Source organism: Triticum urartu, chromosome 5A (genome assembly GCF_056163025.1).
Source record: "Triticum urartu cultivar PI428250 chromosome 5A, HENAU_Tu73, whole genome shotgun sequence".
In the NCBI taxonomy this organism is placed as follows: Eukaryota; Viridiplantae; Streptophyta; class Magnoliopsida; order Poales; family Poaceae; genus Triticum; species Triticum urartu.
The window spans coordinates 555,315,795-555,336,009 of NC_141877.1; the positions used below are offsets into that span (position 1 = coordinate 555,315,795).

The 20,215-nt window shown below is 45.4% G+C and overlaps 3 protein-coding genes across 3 annotated transcripts; all 3 read right to left on the reverse strand.

The window, feature by feature from the left end:
• Window positions 1-838: 838 nt before the first annotated feature.
• On the reverse strand, window positions 839-5,420 carry LOC125530370 (serine/threonine-protein kinase 52). Its single transcript, XM_048694775.2, has 6 exons — window positions 4,396-5,420; window positions 2,328-2,449; window positions 1,926-2,128; window positions 1,662-1,836; window positions 1,431-1,565; window positions 839-1,320 (listed from the first exon to the last, which is right to left on the reverse strand). Exons 1-6 carry the CDS (start codon window positions 4,673-4,675, stop codon window positions 1,114-1,116), a joined length of 1,122 nt encoding a protein of 373 aa, XP_048550732.1. The 5' UTR covers window positions 4,676-5,420; the 3' UTR covers window positions 839-1,113.
• Window positions 5,421-11,736: 6,316 nt separating this feature from the next.
• LOC125530372 (organic cation/carnitine transporter 7) lies at window positions 11,737-16,255 on the reverse strand. Its single transcript, XM_048694776.2, has 6 exons — window positions 16,071-16,255; window positions 15,177-15,601; window positions 14,843-15,080; window positions 13,537-14,068; window positions 13,243-13,445; window positions 11,737-12,274 (listed from the first exon to the last, which is right to left on the reverse strand). Exons 2-6 carry the CDS (start codon window positions 15,431-15,433, stop codon window positions 12,065-12,067), a joined length of 1,440 nt encoding a protein of 479 aa, XP_048550733.2. The 5' UTR covers window positions 15,434-15,601; window positions 16,071-16,255; the 3' UTR covers window positions 11,737-12,064.
• Window positions 16,256-17,508: 1,253 nt separating this feature from the next.
• LOC147972822 (uncharacterized) lies at window positions 17,509-18,021 on the reverse strand. Its single transcript, XM_087524462.1, has one exon. It carries the CDS (start codon window positions 18,019-18,021, stop codon window positions 17,509-17,511), a length of 513 nt encoding a protein of 170 aa, XP_087380588.1.
• Window positions 18,022-20,215: the final 2,194 nt, after the last annotated feature.

The window sequence follows — 20,215 nt, forward strand, 5'->3', positions numbered from 1 at the left end:
GAGCAGGAGTAGGAGTAGGGCGTGGCAAGCAATCCCAGAGTATATGATGTGTCTATGGACGGGGCAAGGAAATATGGCGACTAGGACGTACGGCGTCCAGTCCAATCGCACCACCTGTGTTTCCTTGGCTTTGCGCAAAGAGCTCCACCAGTTTAGGACGAAACGGATGAGCCGCACGCTTGCGCCGTCTATCTCTATGAGGATTGAGGAGCCATCCCATCATGCCCTAGCTTTTGGTTCTACTCCAATACAAACCTCATCTCCCAGTCACGACATGATATGATGGCGCCACCCACAGCCCCGCCCCAACCAATGGTGTTTTACCATCGGCTTTTCGTCCGCAAAAGGTGTGCTATCACTCACATGAACGCAACCACTAAACTCATTCCGCGACGCAAACAAAGTACTAGTAGACACTAGACACTGATCCCATCACCCGGATTCCAATTACTTTAATTTTTACTACGTGTAAACAACAACATCACAGTCAGCTCCATTCCTTTTTCCCTTAAATAAACATTATTACAGGCACTGTCATTGCTTGCTACGGTAGTAATTCAGGTCAGCCGGCGCCACATTCATTTGAAAAGGCTGAAATCTCAAGAGCAGAGCAACCAGCACCAACTTGTTTCAAAATCACCTCAAGTCCCGAACCAGTGAATGTGCCGTAAATGCTGTACACAAGTATATTTATGCACTTTTATTGTACTCATTTCCGAGTCGGGTATATATATATATATATAATATACACAGCGAGAAAGGTTTCAAAACATGACGCGGTAAATCCGAGACGTGCCGCCGCCAAATGAACGCAGGAAGGCGGCGGCAGCTCCAAGAATGAGAGAGAGAGAGAGACCTCTATGTGTGATCTCAGTTATAGTAGAATACAACGTACCATTACAACAACAGAGTGCTATACGAAGCAAGTGTGCTGACCACAGTGATCATACGAGAGCTGCAACCAACACAACAACGTAGAAAGAAACGGCAAGGCGACTATGGAGGGCTGCAAGCAGCCTCTGCGCAAGCGACAGCGGGAAGCAAGCTGTGGAGCTCCCGGTCACGGCGAGTGGCAACACATAGCCAAAGGGAGGAGAGTGCTGTGCAAAGTATCTACGGGCCACGGGCCCTGGTGAAACATAAGCATCCGGACGACTGACCATCCGGTATCATACCGCCGCCTTTGCTTGTGTCGAGGGCCTCCATAAGCTGCACCACCTCATCCATGTCCGGGCGTTTGTCAGGGTTTCCGTCCCAGCATTTACGCATAATGTTCGCAAACGCACTTGGACAGCAGCGGGGTATGTCTGGCCGCAAATTCTGTCCACAGACGAGCAGTAGTTATATTTGATGTATGTGCTCTGCGTGGATCATATGATACAATGAAGGAAAATGGCGTGGCAGGAGAGTATCTAGAACACACGACAAACCTGGTGAACAACAGCAGAAGAGACATCGGCAAAACTTAGGTCTGGGTATGGCATGTCACAGCAATAGATTTCCCACAGGCAGATGCCGAAACTGTAAACATCACATTTCCTGTTGTATGGTTTACCATCAAGAACCTGCAAATGCATACAAGGAAGAACATGAAGCTCTATTTTAAGTGAGACACCATTTTCTTAAGGAAGAAACTTAAGAGGGATCAGTCCAATAAATACCTCTGGGGCCATATAACCAAGTGTGCCTGTCGCACCAGTCATATCCTTCGGATTCTGAGCCTCAACACGTGCAACGCCAAAATCAGCAATCTTAAGGTTACGCTGTGTATCAAGCAGCATATTTTCAGTTTTCACGTCGCGATGTACTATCTTTCTAGAGTGTAGATAGCTCAATCTGCAAAGGAAAGGCCAGATTATTACTTTTTCGATTCAGATACTCTAGAAATAATGCATAGCGGTGATTTGGGCTCAAGAGCTTATTACCCCCTGGACAGATCCAATGCAAGCTGAACCACAACTTTGTAGGCGAGCTTCCGCCGTCTGTTCTTTATCAGATACTGCTTCAAAGTGCCTCCAGCGAGATACTCTACCACAACACAACATGCTCTAGCTGGCAAGTTGGCACGCGCACCGTTGTCATTGACTGGTATCTTGAGGTCGGTGGTCCCCATAGACGCACCAATAAACTGCAGAAGAGATTACGGCATGTATTTGAGTAATCAATACTTTTCAAATAGCCCTAGGATAGTGAGCATGATACCAGTTACAAATTTTAATCCTGGACTAGAAGTTAATACTCAATAAGCTATCAGCTTTACTACAAGAGAAAATATCACATATGAAGGACAGGATTGATGGAAGCCAAGTATGATTGGAAATATTCACCCTTGTAACGTTAGGATGGCTGAGCTTATGCCAAACAGCAACCTCCTGCTTAAATGATGTTCGTAAAGCAGTAGTTTCGGCTTCTGTGGCAAAACCATCTTCTCCCCAATCCAACAGCTTCACTGCAAACAATATGTTGAAATTAATAGGGTGCTCGTATATTGCGTAACATTGTGAACAAAACAATCCCAAATTCCTAAAATGGTGAAGTGACACATTCATCGTAGATTTTGAGTAAAAACTGGATATCTAATGATAGAAAATTATACACGCTGTTTTTGAAAATCAACAATAAGAATAGTTATAATCATGTAAAGTTTAAAAGATGCTACTGCTGGAATATGTGTACTGTAAATACAAGCATGTCAATTTTTATGAAGCTAGTAGAAAGAACAAATGAACAACATACAGGCATGCATATAACTGAAGTGCTCAATGGAACAAAGTCTTCACTTTCTATTTTATGGAAACCTATAGAACTTAGGAAACTGAAGTGGGTCACAAAAAGATAAGCTTGGAAAGTAAGTCAAAGCAGACGGTACAAAGCAGCACAACTACGCTTCAGATAGCATGACATTTAGTTACAGAGACATATATCCACTATTGAGCAGGCTGCAGAAATGTTTACGAGCATATGCAAAAATTCAACACGGAAGAATTCATGTTCATTTGCAAAGGACTCAAAGGAAATTGGTTAAAGGAAGCATCATAAATTAGTAGAAATTTAAATAAATCAATGTTGATAGTGATAAATTGCTAATTAGCAGGAAATCGATGTAGAGTGACATGTGAAATGAGGACTGCTGCCCAAAGGTGAAAAACCTCAGATGGACTGGCAGAGTAAGTAAATGTCCAGAAATGTAGTCAGGGAAAGGAATAACTTGATGGAGGAAAAAAGATGACACTATCTTGAAATTATTCATGAGCAAGAGCATCAATCTGGGCACACAAATATGCACAAGGCCGGAAAGCAGATGAATACATGGTCCAGCCCAAGCAATGTTCAAAATAATGATAAACAGCTAACAGACAGTCACCCAGTTCTTTAGTGAAACGGCCCTTCACGTGTTAAGATTTTTAAAATTTCAGATAAATATGTGTAGATGTGTAGAGTAGCAATATAAGCATGTAATGGTTTAACAGATCTTATCAATACATAGAGTGGATGCGGCAGCAAGGAGATTGTCCGACTACGTTATACTTACTAACTAGGAAGTATATATGTATTTGTCTGAATCCAACTATAAGAGATTCCTTGAAAAGTACAAGTGCAAAGCTTCTTGCATTCACAATAGGTTGGCCATCTAGCAAATTTTGCTCCTACCTTTTACAGTGCCTAGAAGCATAACTCAACTGTTTGCTAGTTATGTGAATATCCGATGTAAGGAAGGTAAAATATCGACATAAGAAATAAAACCTTAAACTACATATTTCAGATGCAGCTTCCTGGGTACAAGAAAAGAACATAAACAGAATCGAAGGTGCACTAAAACACACTAGAAATGAATTTTGATGCGTCTCTGATAAAAACACGCGGGCCAAATTGTTGCGAAAATACTAAGCATTGTGTGAAGCATAAAGAGTTATCATGAAGTTCAAGGATTAATTAACAGGGGGCACACGAATAACTGTCAAACTGCTAGGCATCGCACTTTGCCGAACAAGTATGGTTTAAGGCGCCCAGTTGGACACTGGGATGGGTTTAAAAGAGCATGCTACTGGATTAAACACACCTAATCACAAAACCTGTACCTATTGGAGGTTCTGAAACATTGGGGAAGGAGTGAACACAAATCACACAATCAATAAAAGTCAACATGTATCATTTCTCTAATAGAAGAGATTAGAGTAACTAATTATCCCAAAACCTGCAAACTTGCGCTTGCTTTGTGTGAATAAATACGTGTCATGACTCATGACCTATATACATATGTGTTTTTAACCCCCTATAATATAATCATGTGTGTAATTCGACCAGAAGAATACATAAGAGGGCATAGGAGCATGCATATATAAAGAACAATCAAGCAACATGAGTTCATGTTTTTCAGCCGATTGAGGTAGATACCTGCGACCTGCTGGCCATCATAGGTGCCGCGGTAGACGGTTCCATATGTGCCCTGGGCGATGACGTGCCGGATCTCCAGCTTAGCAAGGTCAATCTCCCAGTCCGCCTTGGGTCCCTGGGACTTGATGTTGGTCTTGCCCCATTTCTTGTTGAGCTGCTGCTCCAGCTGGATGTCGAGGCTGGTGAGGTCGATCTTGTCGGCTCGCACGTAGTCGCTGCTCCCCAGGCTGCCGGTCCTCTTGAATTTCACCTCGGGCATATCACCGGCGCTGGACGCCATCTTTGCAGGCAGCCAAAAATAGAAATCTTGATTCTTGAGGAACTGCGCCGCAAGCCCAACAACCAGAATTCCTTATCGGAGGCGCGGAATCGGCGCGTGGCAACTGGCAAAGTATACCGGGGAGCAGCAGAGGTGAGCCAAGAACCGCCTCCTTGGCAGCAAGGCGGAGCAGGAGAGGGGGCAGATCTCGCGAGCGGTGGGAAGGAAGCAAAGGGGCGGGGGCGGGAGAAGAGGTGCTCACCGCGGCGGGGCTGTGACGAAAGCCGAAAGGCTGGGACGGACGGAACTCGCTGGAAAAAGGCCGGCCGCAAAGTTTGACCGAGGCGGAGGAAGCCCGGCGGAAATATGGCGGAGGCGGGAGGGCAGAGACCGTATCGAATCCGGTCAAAGAATTCCCCAAGAACGCAGGGACAAAGGGCGGCTCAGCCAACTGACCAGCTAACAAGGAAGGAAGGTTGCGGAATCGCGGGCGCGGGATTTGGACGGAGGCGAGCGGGGGCGAGGCGGCGGAGGCGGCGAGGAGATGAGGACGGGGGCCTCCGGTCGGACCGAGGCGGCGGGGGCGAGGGTGTTGACGAAGGGGGGAGGCGTGGCGACGACGGAGCGGATTTGTTTACTGCGATACTGTGGCCACCGGCCGCTGCTGCTGTGCTGCCTGTGCGTGGGCAGCTCCGCCTGCCTTCTGGCTCGTCGGTTGCGCTGGAGCTTTTGGAAAGTTGGAATATGCTTACTGTGCTGCTGGCTCGCGTGATGTGCAAGTCCGAGACTCCAAGGTACGTCCCGTGCTACATGTCCAAAGTAGAATGTTCGGGGGCCTCTCCGGGCACGTCGCAGGCTCACGGCATGGTGGGTGGTGAGGTTTCAACTTGAAAAGCTGGTAGGGGTACTCTGTTTCTTGGTCAACCGCTCGTTTGTGGCCGTCGGATCGAGATTTTTCTCTCTCGTCGGTTTTGCACACACGCGAATCCTCAGATCTCTGGTGCTCACGGGATTTTTATAAAGAGTCAACAAACTTAAAATTTTTGTTTAAATTTGTCTAAATACGATTGTATCAAGTCACATTTTAGTATTAGGTACATCCGTATCTAGACAAATCTAAGACAAGAATTTTAAGACGGAGGGAATAATAAATAAACTAACTAGTAAATTTTCACTCGAGACAACTTATCACTTCTTTCAAAATATGAAAACATATACGAAATATGTATATGGCAATCATGTGGCAGATTGCGAAACTGCCACACGCATCCAGCGCCGTTAGTTTCCTCCCGATCTCCTTTCCTTTTTCGCATGACTCCCGATCTCTTTCTTTTCCCGCACGTCCTTCCCCACCGACCTCCCCTGACTTCCTTCCTAATTTTCGTAATCGTCAATTATAGCCCAACGCGCCTTCCTGATTTTTGGCAAAAATAATGCTTGGACTAGGATTTGATCTCTAGTTTGCAGGTAATCAACAAAGGGAGCTTACCACCTCACCTATGACACTCATTGTTGAACAAGCTAAGGGAAATATTGTTTTTGACATGTTTTTGCCTTTAATATGTTAGCACTGAAAAACTTTTTATTTCAAGCATCATGGTAACTTTGATCATTGGGAATAAATTTATTGAACCCGCCCCCCGGTAATTTTTGTAAATAGCACGATAACATTCACGCCATTGACCTGATAATTTAGATACAAACATCGTGGTAACTTTAACCATTGGGGAAGACAAATGTGAAAAGATATCCGATAATTTATGTGTAAATAGATGGTAATATACGCAGTGCACATTTGATAACTGAGGTAGAAACACCATGGTAACTTTGACTGTAGGGAATAATTTTTTTTGAAAACATACTCCGGTATCTTCTGTGTAAATAGCACGGTAGTATACCTCCCTCCCCTGGCATTTTTATGTGTATATAGCATGAAAACATATGCACTGCGATAACTAAACACCATGATAAGTTTTTGACCCGTGGGGGCGGGGGGATTTGTTGCTGAAACATACCCCTGATAAATTTTGTGTAAATAGCATGATATTTTAAGCACTACGGGCTTGATAGGTTACCTAGAATCACCATGATAACTTTTTGTTCTGGGAAAAAGTTGTTCAAAACATCCCCAATAATTTTTGTGTAAATAACATGATTATATAAGCACCGCATAACCGATAACTTGCAATATAAACATGATGGTAACTTTTTTACCAAAGGAAAATAAGTTGTTAAAAACATACACTCACCTCGCGCGTGGGCCTCTTGGATGAACACAACACATGGCGTGCCACGGGAAAGTCACATAATGTTATGAGGGACACACGTGCTATAGACGTGATAAGTTACGCAAAAACATCATGGTAATTTTTGACCTATGGAAAAAGCTACCGAAACACACCCAGGTTTTTAGGTGCAAGTATCATGATAATATGCGAACTGTAGACCCGGTAACTCATGTACAATCCCCCATGGTAACTTTGACCGGGGGAGGTTGATGTACATATACCCTGATAACTTATGTGTAAGTACCACTGTATTTTACACATCGAAGACCTTATAACTTGTGTACAAAACACAGTGTTAACTTTGAAGGGGTGTAGTTGTTGAAGCATAGTACCTGGTACGTTCTATGTAAATAGCATGGTAAGTTATGCAACACAGGCCTGATAACTTGCATACGAATACCATGGTAACTTTGTCCCGAGGAGAAATCATGTGGTAGACGTGAAGAAGTGGCAGTTTTCTCGGGGGTGGGCGCCCGAGATGTGCAGGAGAAGCAGGTTTCTCGGGCGAGCCTGCGGGGTCATTTGGAAGAAGGCGAGGTCAAAGGACGAGGGATCGTGTGGTACTTTAAAATGAAAGAAGTAAAAGTGTAGCAGTTTTGCTTATATGGCACACGTGTGCCAAATATCACAGTCCAAACATATAATGTCAATTATTTTGAAACGTAGGAGTGCCTTTAGAGCATCTGCCGACTCTCAAACCGACCGCCTCCGCCCCGACGGCGGAAGCCATTCAACGCGGGATTGTGTCGGTCCGCGTCGCGGTCCGGACATACTCCCTCCGTTCCAAATTACTCGTGCAGAAATGGATGTATCTAGAATTAAAATACATCTAGATACATTCATACCTGCGACAAGTAATTCGGAACGGAGGGAGTACTTTCTATCGCAAAACCGGAGACAAAATGGGGGCTTTGCGGGCATCCGAACACCACCAATGCCCCGCTTCTGACCACACTGACCCCCCAAAGCCCTTCCTCCCTCGTCGGCGCGTGTTCCCGCCCGGCGCCAGCTATCCACATTCATGCCGATGCACGTTGAAGACGGGTTCAGGGCGGACGCAACCTCTTACTTCCTCTGCCCATTGCACGTCCGGCTGAGCACGCCTCCTCGCCGCACTCAAGCGCCTCCATTAAACCCGCATGGAAGCCGAGAAATCTACTCCAGCCACACATCTGTTCACGAGCGGACCGGTGGGGAGCATTAAACACAACGTCGGGCAAGCTCATCCTGTCCATCCTCTATTTAAAGGGCGCCAGACGTCGGGTAAGAATCACACCACTAAGTCCGCCGCTCCCCATCTCCTCTTTGCATCATTTTATTCACCATAGCCGTTCAGAAACACAAACAATAGCAACCTACTATTGATAAAAATAAAGTACCCCTATTTCTTTCAATGGATTTAGGACGATGAATATCCATCGAGAAAAATCAGATTTTTAGGCATAGCAAATCAAATGTTTTTTATGATAAATTATGTTTGTCGAGATGACAAGTTTAGTTAGTGAGCATGACAAATCCTTCACGGTTTATTTTTTTGCTAGAAAACTGTCCTGGTCGCCGGCTAATTTTGTCATCCACGCGCCAATATAAATTGTTATAAAAAAACGTTGAATTTGCCATGGCTAAAATATCTGAAGTCACGTACTCGGATTTATAAAACACGCAGCGGTGGCGACTGGAAATGTGATAGGCTATCATCAGAGCGCTGTAAGAGCAACAAGAAATGCACCCGTCATTATTTACAAGTGCGCGGGGGCACCGAGCAGGACCACGCAGCACTGTACGTACGGCCGTGTGTCGTGGTACGGCAAGATGGGCCGTCTGGACAGCGACCTATCTGGTCCTGGTGCTCCCTCCCACCACTAGCGAAGCCTGCCAGCCAGCCTATCACATTTCATAGGGTGTGTAGCGTACTGTGCAGGTTCAGTGCAGTGCGGAATCACCAAACTTGGGGTAGAAAAGATGAGCATGGAGCAGGATGGACGGACGGACGGACGGTGGCCAAGATGGATTGTCTACTGTGCTCGTCGCCTTTCCGCCGAAGCAATTGGCTCCGGTTCCTTTGCGACTAGAGTTTGATTGGTTTGCGATTGCGAGCTAAGAAAATATCTTGCGTTTTTTTTATATAAGAAAGAAGAAGTGTACCTTTACATACCTTTACTTGCAAGTGTCCAAAAAGTATTTTTTTTTCTAAGAGATACTATACCTCCTTCATTTATTTTTCTTTTTTAGAAAACTAATATAAGAGCGTTTAAATCACTTAAGAGCGTTTAAATCACTTCTTTAGTAATCTAAACGCTCTTATATTAGTTTACCGAGGGAATCTAAACGCTCTTATATTAGTTTACCGGGGAGTACTATACTTCCTTCAAGGAGTATGCTGTTTTTTAGGCAACAAGGAGTATGCTGTTAGGGTCCAATGGCAACCCGCAAATTTCCTCCCGCGGACAGGCGGCAGTCCATGGACACGGACGCGGGAGATCGTCATCCAACCGTAGCAGCATACATCCGGCCTCCCTCTTTTTTTTTAAGTCCACATGATCAAATAGTCACATACATAGAGTGCGGACGTTCAAATAGCTGCGCGCGGCACTAGTTCAAATTTAAAAAAATTCAAATATTACATCTCAACATTTTTGTCCCCTTTAACCGTCCACTGATGCTCGATCAGATCTTTCTTCAGCTGCTCGTGAGTTGGTCGATGCGTTGATGCATTTGAATAAACTCTTCAAATGTGTCTGGATTCTGGTCTGGAAGTTGGATAGCATCATCCTTGTTCTCAAATTCTAGGCCTGCGGCAGCATCGCCACCCTCATCCTCGATGATCATGGTGTGCATGATCACACAACATGGCATCACCTTCCACAAGGGCTCCGGATCTCATTGTTTGGCAGGTCCACGGACAACTGCAAAACGGGCCGGCAAAACTCCAAATGCACTCTCGACAGCCTTTCTAGCTGATTCTTGTCTTTGGGCAAAGTGAGCCTTTTTCTGGCCAACTGGTTTAGATATGGTGTTGGCAAAGGTAGCTCACGGAGGATAGAATATCGTCAACCAGATAGTAGCCCATGTTGTACTCATGTCCGTTGACAGTATAGTGGCAAGGAGAAGCTTTTTCTTCAGTCAGCCTCGCAAACAACGATGATTGCTGCAGCACATTGATTTCATTGTGAAGCTCGAGCATGTCAAAGAAAGCGTGCCAAATCCAAAGATATTGTGATGCAACTATTTCAAGAATTATGGTGTGCTTCTAAAGATGACCCTGATATTGCCCTTGTAAAGCGTTCGGGCAGTTCTTCCAGTTCCAATGCATACAGTCAAGAGAGCCAAGCAAATCTGGCCACCCTCTTACTTCTGAGATTGCCAAGAGTCTCTCAGTGTCTGCCACAATTGGTTCTCTCAGGTACCGAGGTCTGAACACCTCGACCACGACAGTTGCAAACCTAATCATGGCATCTCCGCATGTGTTCTCATACATCCATAGGTACTCGTCCCATGAATCAGCTGTCGTGCCATATGCACAATCCGGACGGACACAGACGGTTTGGGGGTCCACCTTGTAGATGCCCTTACACGAGCACATTTCTGGTTGGGCTGGTTGCCAAGCAAACGGGCCGATGGAACTTGCCTTTGGCCCATGTTATGACATTAGGACATGATCATCTCAAACCAGTGAGAGGAAATTAAAAAAAAAGTGGGAAGAACAGAAACCATCCTTGTCTCGCTGATTGAACAAAGTTGTAACAAGATTCCAAGACCCTACCCCCTATCCTGATATGGTTATCATGGCCGACGTAGTCGACATTGGGGAGCTTATGGTGTTTTGGTGTCGTGTTGGCCCCGTTTTGATGCTTTTGCTATAGTGGTGCCAAGTGTATTTTGGTTAATGGTTCTCTGTTTTTTCACTATTTTTTGTGCTCCTGACTTTCTTCCCAAACAAATTCAACATGCTTAACAACAACATTGATCATTTGTTTCATACTACGTTGCAAATGTTGAAAGAGTAGAATAACCGTGTATTCAAATATCGACCCTTTTCCAATAAAGAGAATATATTAATACGAATCACCTATCGATCTAGCTGCACTTCTTCTTTCTGTGAGTCTTTGGATAACTGAGATTCAAGCATGGTGTAATGTTGGGGCTCTATATCTCAGCCCCATAAATTACATCTTTTACCCCCTAGTTACGACGTTTTGGCAACGCTTACCCAATTAAAGTATTTTCACATTTTTAGTGTTTAGTTGTGAACTTGTGGCGGCTTTTAGCCCCATTTTATTATCTTCCCATCATGACAAGAAGAACCTATGTGTCAAATGTGGCGCTAACTAGGTGGTCAATTCCGGAAATATATCCTATGAGAAAAATATATTCTTAGGCGAGTTATACTGTTGAAGAACAGGCGGATCGAAGACGAACAATAGGCTTGGAATTGTGACTGAGTTTGATTCTGCGTTAATGGGTAGTTAGGGGGATGAGTGCTTTCAGATTGGTGATGCTCACCGGTCGTGAGATGGAGTGGGTCTAACTTGATTAAGAGTTAGATCCGGTCTCATATAATCTTTTTTGTCAACTCCCGCAGTTATTTTGGTTACCTCAGCTGTTTGGCAAAATTGACATAATTTAAATATAATTTGATGAAATTTGACGTAATCTGGTATGCCTTAACGGGTATGTGTCTGAGCTTGTTTGCCCAGTTAGCTGCCATGTCACCCTGACCAATTGACCTAATTTTTCTATTTGTGAAAATTAGTACTAAGTGGTACAGTATAAAAACGGTCACAATGCCACAAGTAAGAGGTCAAATGTTGGCAAAGATTACTAAGTAGGGTAAAAGATGTCACAATGTCACGAAACTAGAGGGTAAAAAGTGAAAACTACTGACACAAATTCAACATGCTTGACAAAGATATGCATACATGATGGAGGCGTTCTCTCTAAAAAGTACTCCCTCGGTCCTAAGTGACTCAACTTTGTACTATAGTATAAAGTTAAGTCACTTATTTTGGGACGGAGGAAGCACAAACACTCCAGAGATACCTCCAAAAATGTAAGAAATCCAGCCAAACTTGACATCTTCTTGTCAACGAATTACTAGCTATGTACACTAATATATTTAACATCAGTCAATTTCACGGCCCTTGGTTTCTACAGGGAAGAGAATGCAGGCCACTCCAGCGAGGCATAACACCAGCTCAAACACAAAAACAGCTTCCATTTGATGGCAGGTCCGTAGCATGCCGACAGCGACAAGAGGGCATATAACCCCACCAATTTTACCAATGGAGGTCGCAATTCCAACGCCGGTCGAGCGGACTGATGTTGGATATACCTAGAATACAAGGAAATGAATTAGCCAAGGAACTCTGCTCCAAAGAAATAATATTATCCAAAACTTGTACAAAAACTGCTTCAGATAATGCCTGGTCAGAGAAACAAATTGGACAAGTGTTACACAGACAAACAAATTGAGTTTGGAAGGATAAGTGTTGCAGCAATGAAGAGCAGAACACCTAGTAATATGATCAGATTTGAGATATTTTCTCCCTATCCACTACATGGATTCATATTATTATCATTAGATGCAATTAGGATGTTGAATTCTTATTATGATTATTACAATCTTTTTTATGTTAGTGTGTTCAGGGGTCTTTAAAGTTAGCACAGCATGTATATCTGGCAAGATAAGCAAGAGAATCTGCAAATCCATGAAACTAAAAATGGATGCTCTAGCTAGGAAAATATTACTGCCCTCATGCATATATAGCGTATGCAAGTCTTCTGGCATCGATGCAACAAGAAAAAATCATCCTAGCACGAGTTTCATAGCGCTGGGCCTAACAGTAAGTTTTATTTGTATTAGGGGTGTGTTTGGATTTAGCCAAGCTAGCCTTGCCAGATAGGAGTATTTGGCTAGCTGAAATTTTGGTGAAGATTCTGCTAGTCCATGATCTGGCCAACATTGGCAAGAAAAATGAACTAGAAGGTTCTTTGACCACAGGGCAGTTCACCTATCTTCAGTATGTAATACAGCGAAGATCTACTAGAAGATGATTAATTTCAACCCGTCCTAGCATGATGAATGGAAAACTTTAAACCCTGAATATTGAAAATCAAAACTACCTTGGCACAACAAAAAGAATAATGAAAACCACTATTTGTATAAATTGGTTAAATGGATGAATGTAACATTCAAATTTATTAACTAAAATGGCCAGGTTGTATTTACAGGACACTGTAAAAACCAAGACAACGGAAAAGAAGTGCACTTGCTATATTTAACAAAGAATTGACACAAACCTCTGGAGCATATAAACATAGAACTGTGGAGCTACCCATGGCACATGCGCGAGCACCAAATAAGAGGGCCGTTGTAAATAGCTCATCCTGATGAAGTACTAGTGGCCCAAGGAAAGCAGCACAAGTGAAGAGCATGGACCACATTGTAGCTTTTCGGCCAATCCATTCAACAAGAATGGCAGATACAATTAGACCAGGAATCTCTGGGACATCAGTACATGTATTTGTTAGCCAGTGGCATATTGTGAAAAAGAGGCAGTCATCAGGCAACAAAGTAGACTTACTGTAAGCTACCTGCTAAACTGGTAACAAATGTATCCCTGTAAAGGTTAGCATCTTCTTGACGCGGTAAGTTTGTCAGCCCAGATGGGCAGTTTGTATTGGCATCGCTCAGCTGAGATGTCAGCAAGACTACCCCATAATAAGCAAAGGAATTTGCAAAGTAAACAAACCAAAGAAGAAGAGTTGATCTGCGCAATGCTGGTGACAATAGTCTTCGCAGTGCCGCAGCGGCGCCAGATTTGAAGCTCAAGGCGTTGTTAGCTTTGCATTCTATCTCTCTGACTGGAATAAGATGATCTGTTTCGGTCTCAGATGTAAGAGTGTCAACTTTACTTTCACGGCGGTATGTGAGAACTCCAGGAGGAAGAGCTTGTTGGTTTATCATAGAGATACTCTCCAGGACAAGTGTAGCGTCTGACATTCTATTTTGTGCACAAAGATAGCGTGGTGATTCAGGTATTATTCGAAAGAATGGAAGCAAGAGGAAGCATGGAATGGAGGTCAGTACTAGCAACCACCGCCAATTCAATGCCAATATGACAACCTGCGACCAAACCACAGTCGAATAGCATTTCTCAGAACTGTATAAAATTCTATAAACATAAGTCACAAATAAAATGTCGTAAATGCATCAGTCCAAAGTTTAACTGAGCAGAAAATCAAAGTTTTCTCTGAGAAAATCAAAGTTGAGCTGTGAAGGTAAAAGTTTGATACGAGATAGCACAAGATGAAATCACAAGTATTCCTACGGAATATTTGTCATTCCCATTCATTTTCTCTCTCCGTCCCATAATATAAGACATTTTATGACACTACACTAGTGTCAAAAAACGTCTTACATTATGGGACAGAGGGAGTACTTGTCAATTCAGATAATAGAGATGGTCTGTAATACACACTATTGACCATAATTTTTATTATTACACGTTATAAGAATATTTAATTATCTAAAAGTACTCTGATGACAAATATATCATCCATTTGGGAAGGAATGGATTTCAAGACTATGAAGAAACCAACAGAAATTCACTTCTACATACATTTGTAAGCACCCGACCTGAACAAACAGAGATGTTTCTTTCAGTTGACACACTACTTAGTATCTGTGGCGTCTCTTTATCTATACTTGTGGTTTCAGAAACCTTGCTTTGTCATGTTCTTATATCCTTGCTTATATCTCTACATACTTAATATCTGTTGTGACACTATATTTTTTTTCTATTTCTACCTATAAAATGCATCAGGGAAAAAAATTAGAATGAAAATGTGACATGTATAATTCACAACACTAAAGGGCCACAAAAGAAAGCTGCCATACCCATGCAAGTGAAGCCTCCAAGATAGTACCGATAGTCCAAAAAAGCGAAAAAAGAACTACGCAAGTGCCGCGATTTTGCGCAGGAACAAACTCCAAAAACCAAGATGAGAACACATGCCCGCCACCCACTCCTACGCCGACGAGAAACCGAAGAGCGATCAAGCATAAATAGTTGGGAGACCAGGCACTTAAGAAGCCCATTCCGCTAGTAAACAGAGCTGAAAACAGCAAAACGGTCCTGAAACAAGAAAAGAAGTACAGGCTTTGCCTTTACAAAAATTCCTATTCAGAAATGCCTATACTCAAAAAATTGAAATAGGGAAGTGCTTCATACCTTCGACCATATCTGTCAGAAACAAAGCCCCAAGCACATGAGCCGGTTAGCATGCCGGCAAAGACCACACTTGAGAGTAGGCTCTCATCTTGGGCAGAGACTTTCCACTCCTCCCGAACCAATGGTCCCACAAATGACAGCAGATTGAGCTCCATGGCTTCTACGACCCAACCCATTCCTGCATAAGCAAGAACAAGCGCCTGGAATTTGCCAAACCCCATGGCCGAAAGCGCGTCATCCGTGGTGTATGTTTCCATGCTGTCAGACAGTCGGAGTCTTTTGCTTGAACACCAGTATCACAGGCAAGTCTCGAACAAACTTTTGGTCAAATAAGTATCTTCAGTATGCCCCATGCAGAATAAAATCATTCGTAGAGACCAAAAGTATAGCCAATATGACTTGCTGCATACATTAAGAGTTCAGACCTGAAAGGCAAAAGCATGTTGAGTATGTTTGTGCAAGACGAAGCATACAGTGATGAATCTAGAATGAAATGATAAACTCATTCTTGTCAGACTCAGAGTGTGCAGGCACGTAAACTAAACTGAAGCCTAAACTGAATGTAGTTGTTACTAGTATGCTGTATGCATAAAGGCTAGGTGTTTCTTGTGCAGAAGCCTGAAGGCCAACGAGAGGGTTCAACGCCGAAGTAGGTACTCCCTCCGACCCAAATTAATTGCTGCAGCTCTAGTACAACTTTGGTCGGAGGGAGTACCATATATTCAGATGTGAGCTGATCCGGCCTGCTGTAAGAACAAACCCACCACCGTACAAAAAGTATATATGTGACTGAAAGTCTGAAACTCTCACACACTCATAAAGATTAGCATAGAGACGGAGGAGTTGGGAGCCAATCAAAAATTTAACAGCAAGGGGTCGTCGGAGGGAGCGAACCGTGGATGGGGGATCCCGGGAGAGGAAAGCATAGGCGGCGGCCGGCGGCCGGCGGCGGCGGCGGAGGATGGGGAACGACCTGTGGCTGTGATTGACCGGTTGGTTCGTTCCATGGCACCATAATAAGCGGCAGGCGGCAGGCGGCGGCAACAGATTTCTGGTGTTTGGTGGAGTGAAGGAACAAACAAGCCTGACTGACGATGACGTCTGCGACCGTGCTTTGGTCCGGGACCCATGCTCGCTCGCTCGCTCTCTGCATACGCCACCCTCAACTACCGGCCCCTATATTTTCATTTTCATTTCCATTTTTCTGGCTTGTCTCCGCTCGTCTACCGGCCGGGCAGGAGGCATCTATCTAGCAATAATTATGTAATTAAGCATATCCTTGGCAGGCATGTTGTCCTACAAAACGCCACTCTATCTCTCTCTGCTGTCCATACCGCTTACAGCACATGTTGCCTGACTGAAAACATCGAGCATATTCTCCTTTTGCTTTTCGTCCTCTGTCCTGTGCCTTGGTTCTCCTGCCCTCTCTCCAGGTACCATTTGACACTTAATTAGTACTCCCTCCCTTCATTATTATAAGAGGTTCTAAACATTTCTAAATCTAATGTGCGTAGATAAGTTTTTTTTTTTGAAAGATCCAGCAATTGCTGGCTTTTCATTGCATTAGCAGGAAGCAGTGGGAGAAATAACATGAGGGGGTTCAGGTCCTAGGACCAGGTACAGGAAAAAAGGAGTACATCATACAACAACGGACCGGATTTTCCGGCCGTGAAAGGAGAAACAAAACTATTTCCTCACGGCGGATCCCAGAAGGGGCTCTGCAAGCCAATGGCTCCGGCCTGGCGCCATAGTTGAACGGAGTTGTCAATCGCCCTGAAGATGTCATCCGGCTGTGGTTGCTTGCCTTTGAAAGTGCGGTCATTGCGCTCCTTCCAGATTTCCCAGCAAGTTAGGAGGGTGGTTGTTTTTGCCCCTTTCCTGGAATCCATTGGCGTAGCCTGGACCATTTTTTGCACGATCTCAATCGGACTGGAGGTCGTCCAGGAGTCGCACGGGAGGAGGTTTGAGCATCCTCCCCTGCGCCCCACCGATCGCCAGACAGCCAGGGCAACTGGGCAGTCCCATATGAGGTGGTGTGCCGACTCAAGGCTGCGAGCACACAGTTGGCAGAAGTAGTTGTTTGGCCAACCACGTCGCTGGAGGCGGTCGTTAGTCCACAGACGGTCCATCAGCAGCAACCAGGCGAAGAATTTGATGTTTCCCGTTGCCCACGTCTTCCAGACTAGATCATCCATGCTTGATCGTAGCCTACCTTGAAATTGCATCGCGTAGGCCGATCTTGCTGTGTATTGCCCCTTTGCATCCTGGTTCCATCGGATGGTATCCGGTGTGCCATTCCTGAACACCGTTGCAGCTGTGGTGATCTGACGATTTAGTCGAATGAACTCTGCAGCAGAGGCAGTGTGTCCCCGTGCCTAAGGTCCCTTATCCAGTTATCATCCCTGATCGCGTCGCGCACGGTCCGCTTCTTCCTCTTGGAGTGGCTGTAAAGGCCCGGATATGCCGCAGCAAGGGTGCAGGCTCCAAGCCACGGGGAGTGCCAGAACAGAGCCGTCAAACCATCACCGATTGTCACTGTTGTTGCAGCCACAAACAGAGCCATGTCCTCATTGTTGCACGGCGGCAAGGTGCCACGCCAAGGGCGGCTAGGGTCTGTCCAGGCAATCCAGAGCCATCTCAGTCTCAAGGCGCGACTGAAACGCTCAAGATCGGGGATTCCCAAGCCTCCATGCATGGTCGGTGTGCAGACCGTTGGCCAGTTCACCTTGCAGCTGGCTCGACTGATCTCCTCCTCCTGCTTCCACAAGAATTTCCTCCTACACTTATCGATGTCTTTCAGTAGCTTCTTGGGGATCCGCAGAACTGTGAGTGCAAAAGTTGGCATGGCACTAAGCACGCATCTAACAAGAATCCTCCGGCTAGCTATAGGTAGCAGCCTGCCTTTCCATCCCGCTAGTCTAGCCTTAAGCCTATCTACGATGAATTGTAGGTGTACTAGCCTTAATCTAGAAGTGGTGATAGGGAGGCCTAAGTAGGTGGCTGGGAAGGTGCCTATTGCACCTCCAAAATTTTGAAGCACTTCCTCGAGGTCGACGTTGTCGCATCTAATTGGCAGGGCTGATGACTTTGCGGGGTTTATATGGAGGCCCGTGGATTCGCCGAAGCTACGTAGAATATCTAGAAGTGCATCAATCTCCTGCTGTATTGGGTTTGCGAAAATGACAGCGTCGTCAGCGTATAAACTGACTCTAAGCTTGAGCTCTCTGCCGGGCAGGGGGGCAAGGAGCTGTCGATGCATGGCCTCTTCTAAGAGATGATGGAGCGGGTCGATCGCCAAGATGAATAGGAAGGGCGATAGGGGTCTCCCTGCCGGAGTCCTCGGCGGTGGATGATCTTGCGGCCCGGCGAGCCGTTGAGGAGGAAGGATGAGGATGAGGTGACGAGAAGTAGAGCGATCCAGTCTCTCCACCGGGCACTAAACCCCAACTTTTGCATCAGCTCAAGGATATACTCCCATGACACATTGTCAAAAGCTTTGGCAACGTCTAACTTAAGTAGTAGTGCAGGGGTCTTTTTTCTATGGAGAGCTTTGACGCAATTCTGGACGTACAGGAAGCTATCGTGGATGCATTTGGTGCGAAGGAAGGCCGACTGAGCTGGGGAGACGAGGGTGTGTATGACCGTGGCCAGCCTCATCGATAGCACTTTGGAGATAAGCTTGGCGATGGAGTGGATCAGACTAATGGGCCTATAATCACTAATGGTGGATGCCCCGTCTTTTTTTGGTAGGAGAGCTACAAGGGCCATGTTGAGTATGGCGAAGTTTCTGCCAGCAAGATTGTAGAACTGAGAGAAGGCCGCCATGATGTCGCTTTTGATCAGCGCCCAACAGGATCTGAAGAAGCTGCCAGAGAAGCCATCCGGCCCTGGAGATCGCTCAGCCGGGGAGGACTTGATCACGAGCCACACTTCTTCTTCAGTGAAAGGATTGTCGAGACCACCACCGTGGATTTGTGGCAGTTGTAGTGCGGTCCAGTTGATGGTGGCACTCCGCGGCGCCGTCGAGCCTAGCAAGGAGTGGAAATGATCATGGATCATTTTCTCCTTGTCTTCCTGTGCAATGACTACCCCAGCTGGCCCGTGCAGCGCATGGATGAAGTTTTTCCGGGCTCTGGAGCTGATCTTCGCCTGAAAGAAGGCAGTCGGTGCATCGCCAGCCCGAAGCCAAGTTATTCGGGACGCCTGCCTTTTTCGGGCCCTCTCTACTGCAACCAGGCCTAGAATTCATAGCTTGAGGGCTTTTCGTAGATGTAATTCATCATTAGAGAGGGCCTAGTTTCCTGTGCTATGTCTAATCTCAGGACTATTTCCGAAGCAAGGTGTAGCTGGAGGCGTGCGTCACTAAACATCGACTTGCTCCAAATCTTCAGATCCTTGGCCACTCGAGTCATCTTAGTGTTAAGTCTTGCAAAGGCGCAACGCTCCGTCGTGGGTCGATTCCAAGCCCTGTCTACTGTTTCATGGAAGTGTGGGTGCCGAGGCCAGAAGGAATCAAATCTGAATCTTGCCCGCCGTCGAGGAGCTGCCGCCGCGGCAAGCAATAGTGGGCAGTGGTCGGAACAAGAGGTGGACGCTGCATGCAGCAAGTGTGCTGCAAAAAGGCTTTCCCAAGCAATCATGCAGAAGAACTTGTCAATACTCACTAGGGTTGGGTTTCTCCGCTCGTTGCTCCAAGTGAAGCGGCGATTTTTGCATTTGATTTCTCGTAGGCCCCCTACATCAATGGCCGCTCTAAACTTGCCAATGATCCTACGATTGATGTTGCTATTGTTTTTGTCTCTAGCCTCATATATAATGTTGAAATCACCATTAATCAACCAGGCCTCTCCTGGCTGGGGAGCCACCCTAGCGATTTCGGCCAGGAAAACATCCTTGCGTGTTTCATCTGCTGGCCCGTAAACCGTTGTCAGCCAGAAAAAGTCCTGGGCTCCGATGATACTAACTTTAGCCGTGATGGAGAACTGGCCTATCGCGTGGGTTTGAACAGAGACAGTGTTGGAGTTCCAGAAGATGGCGAC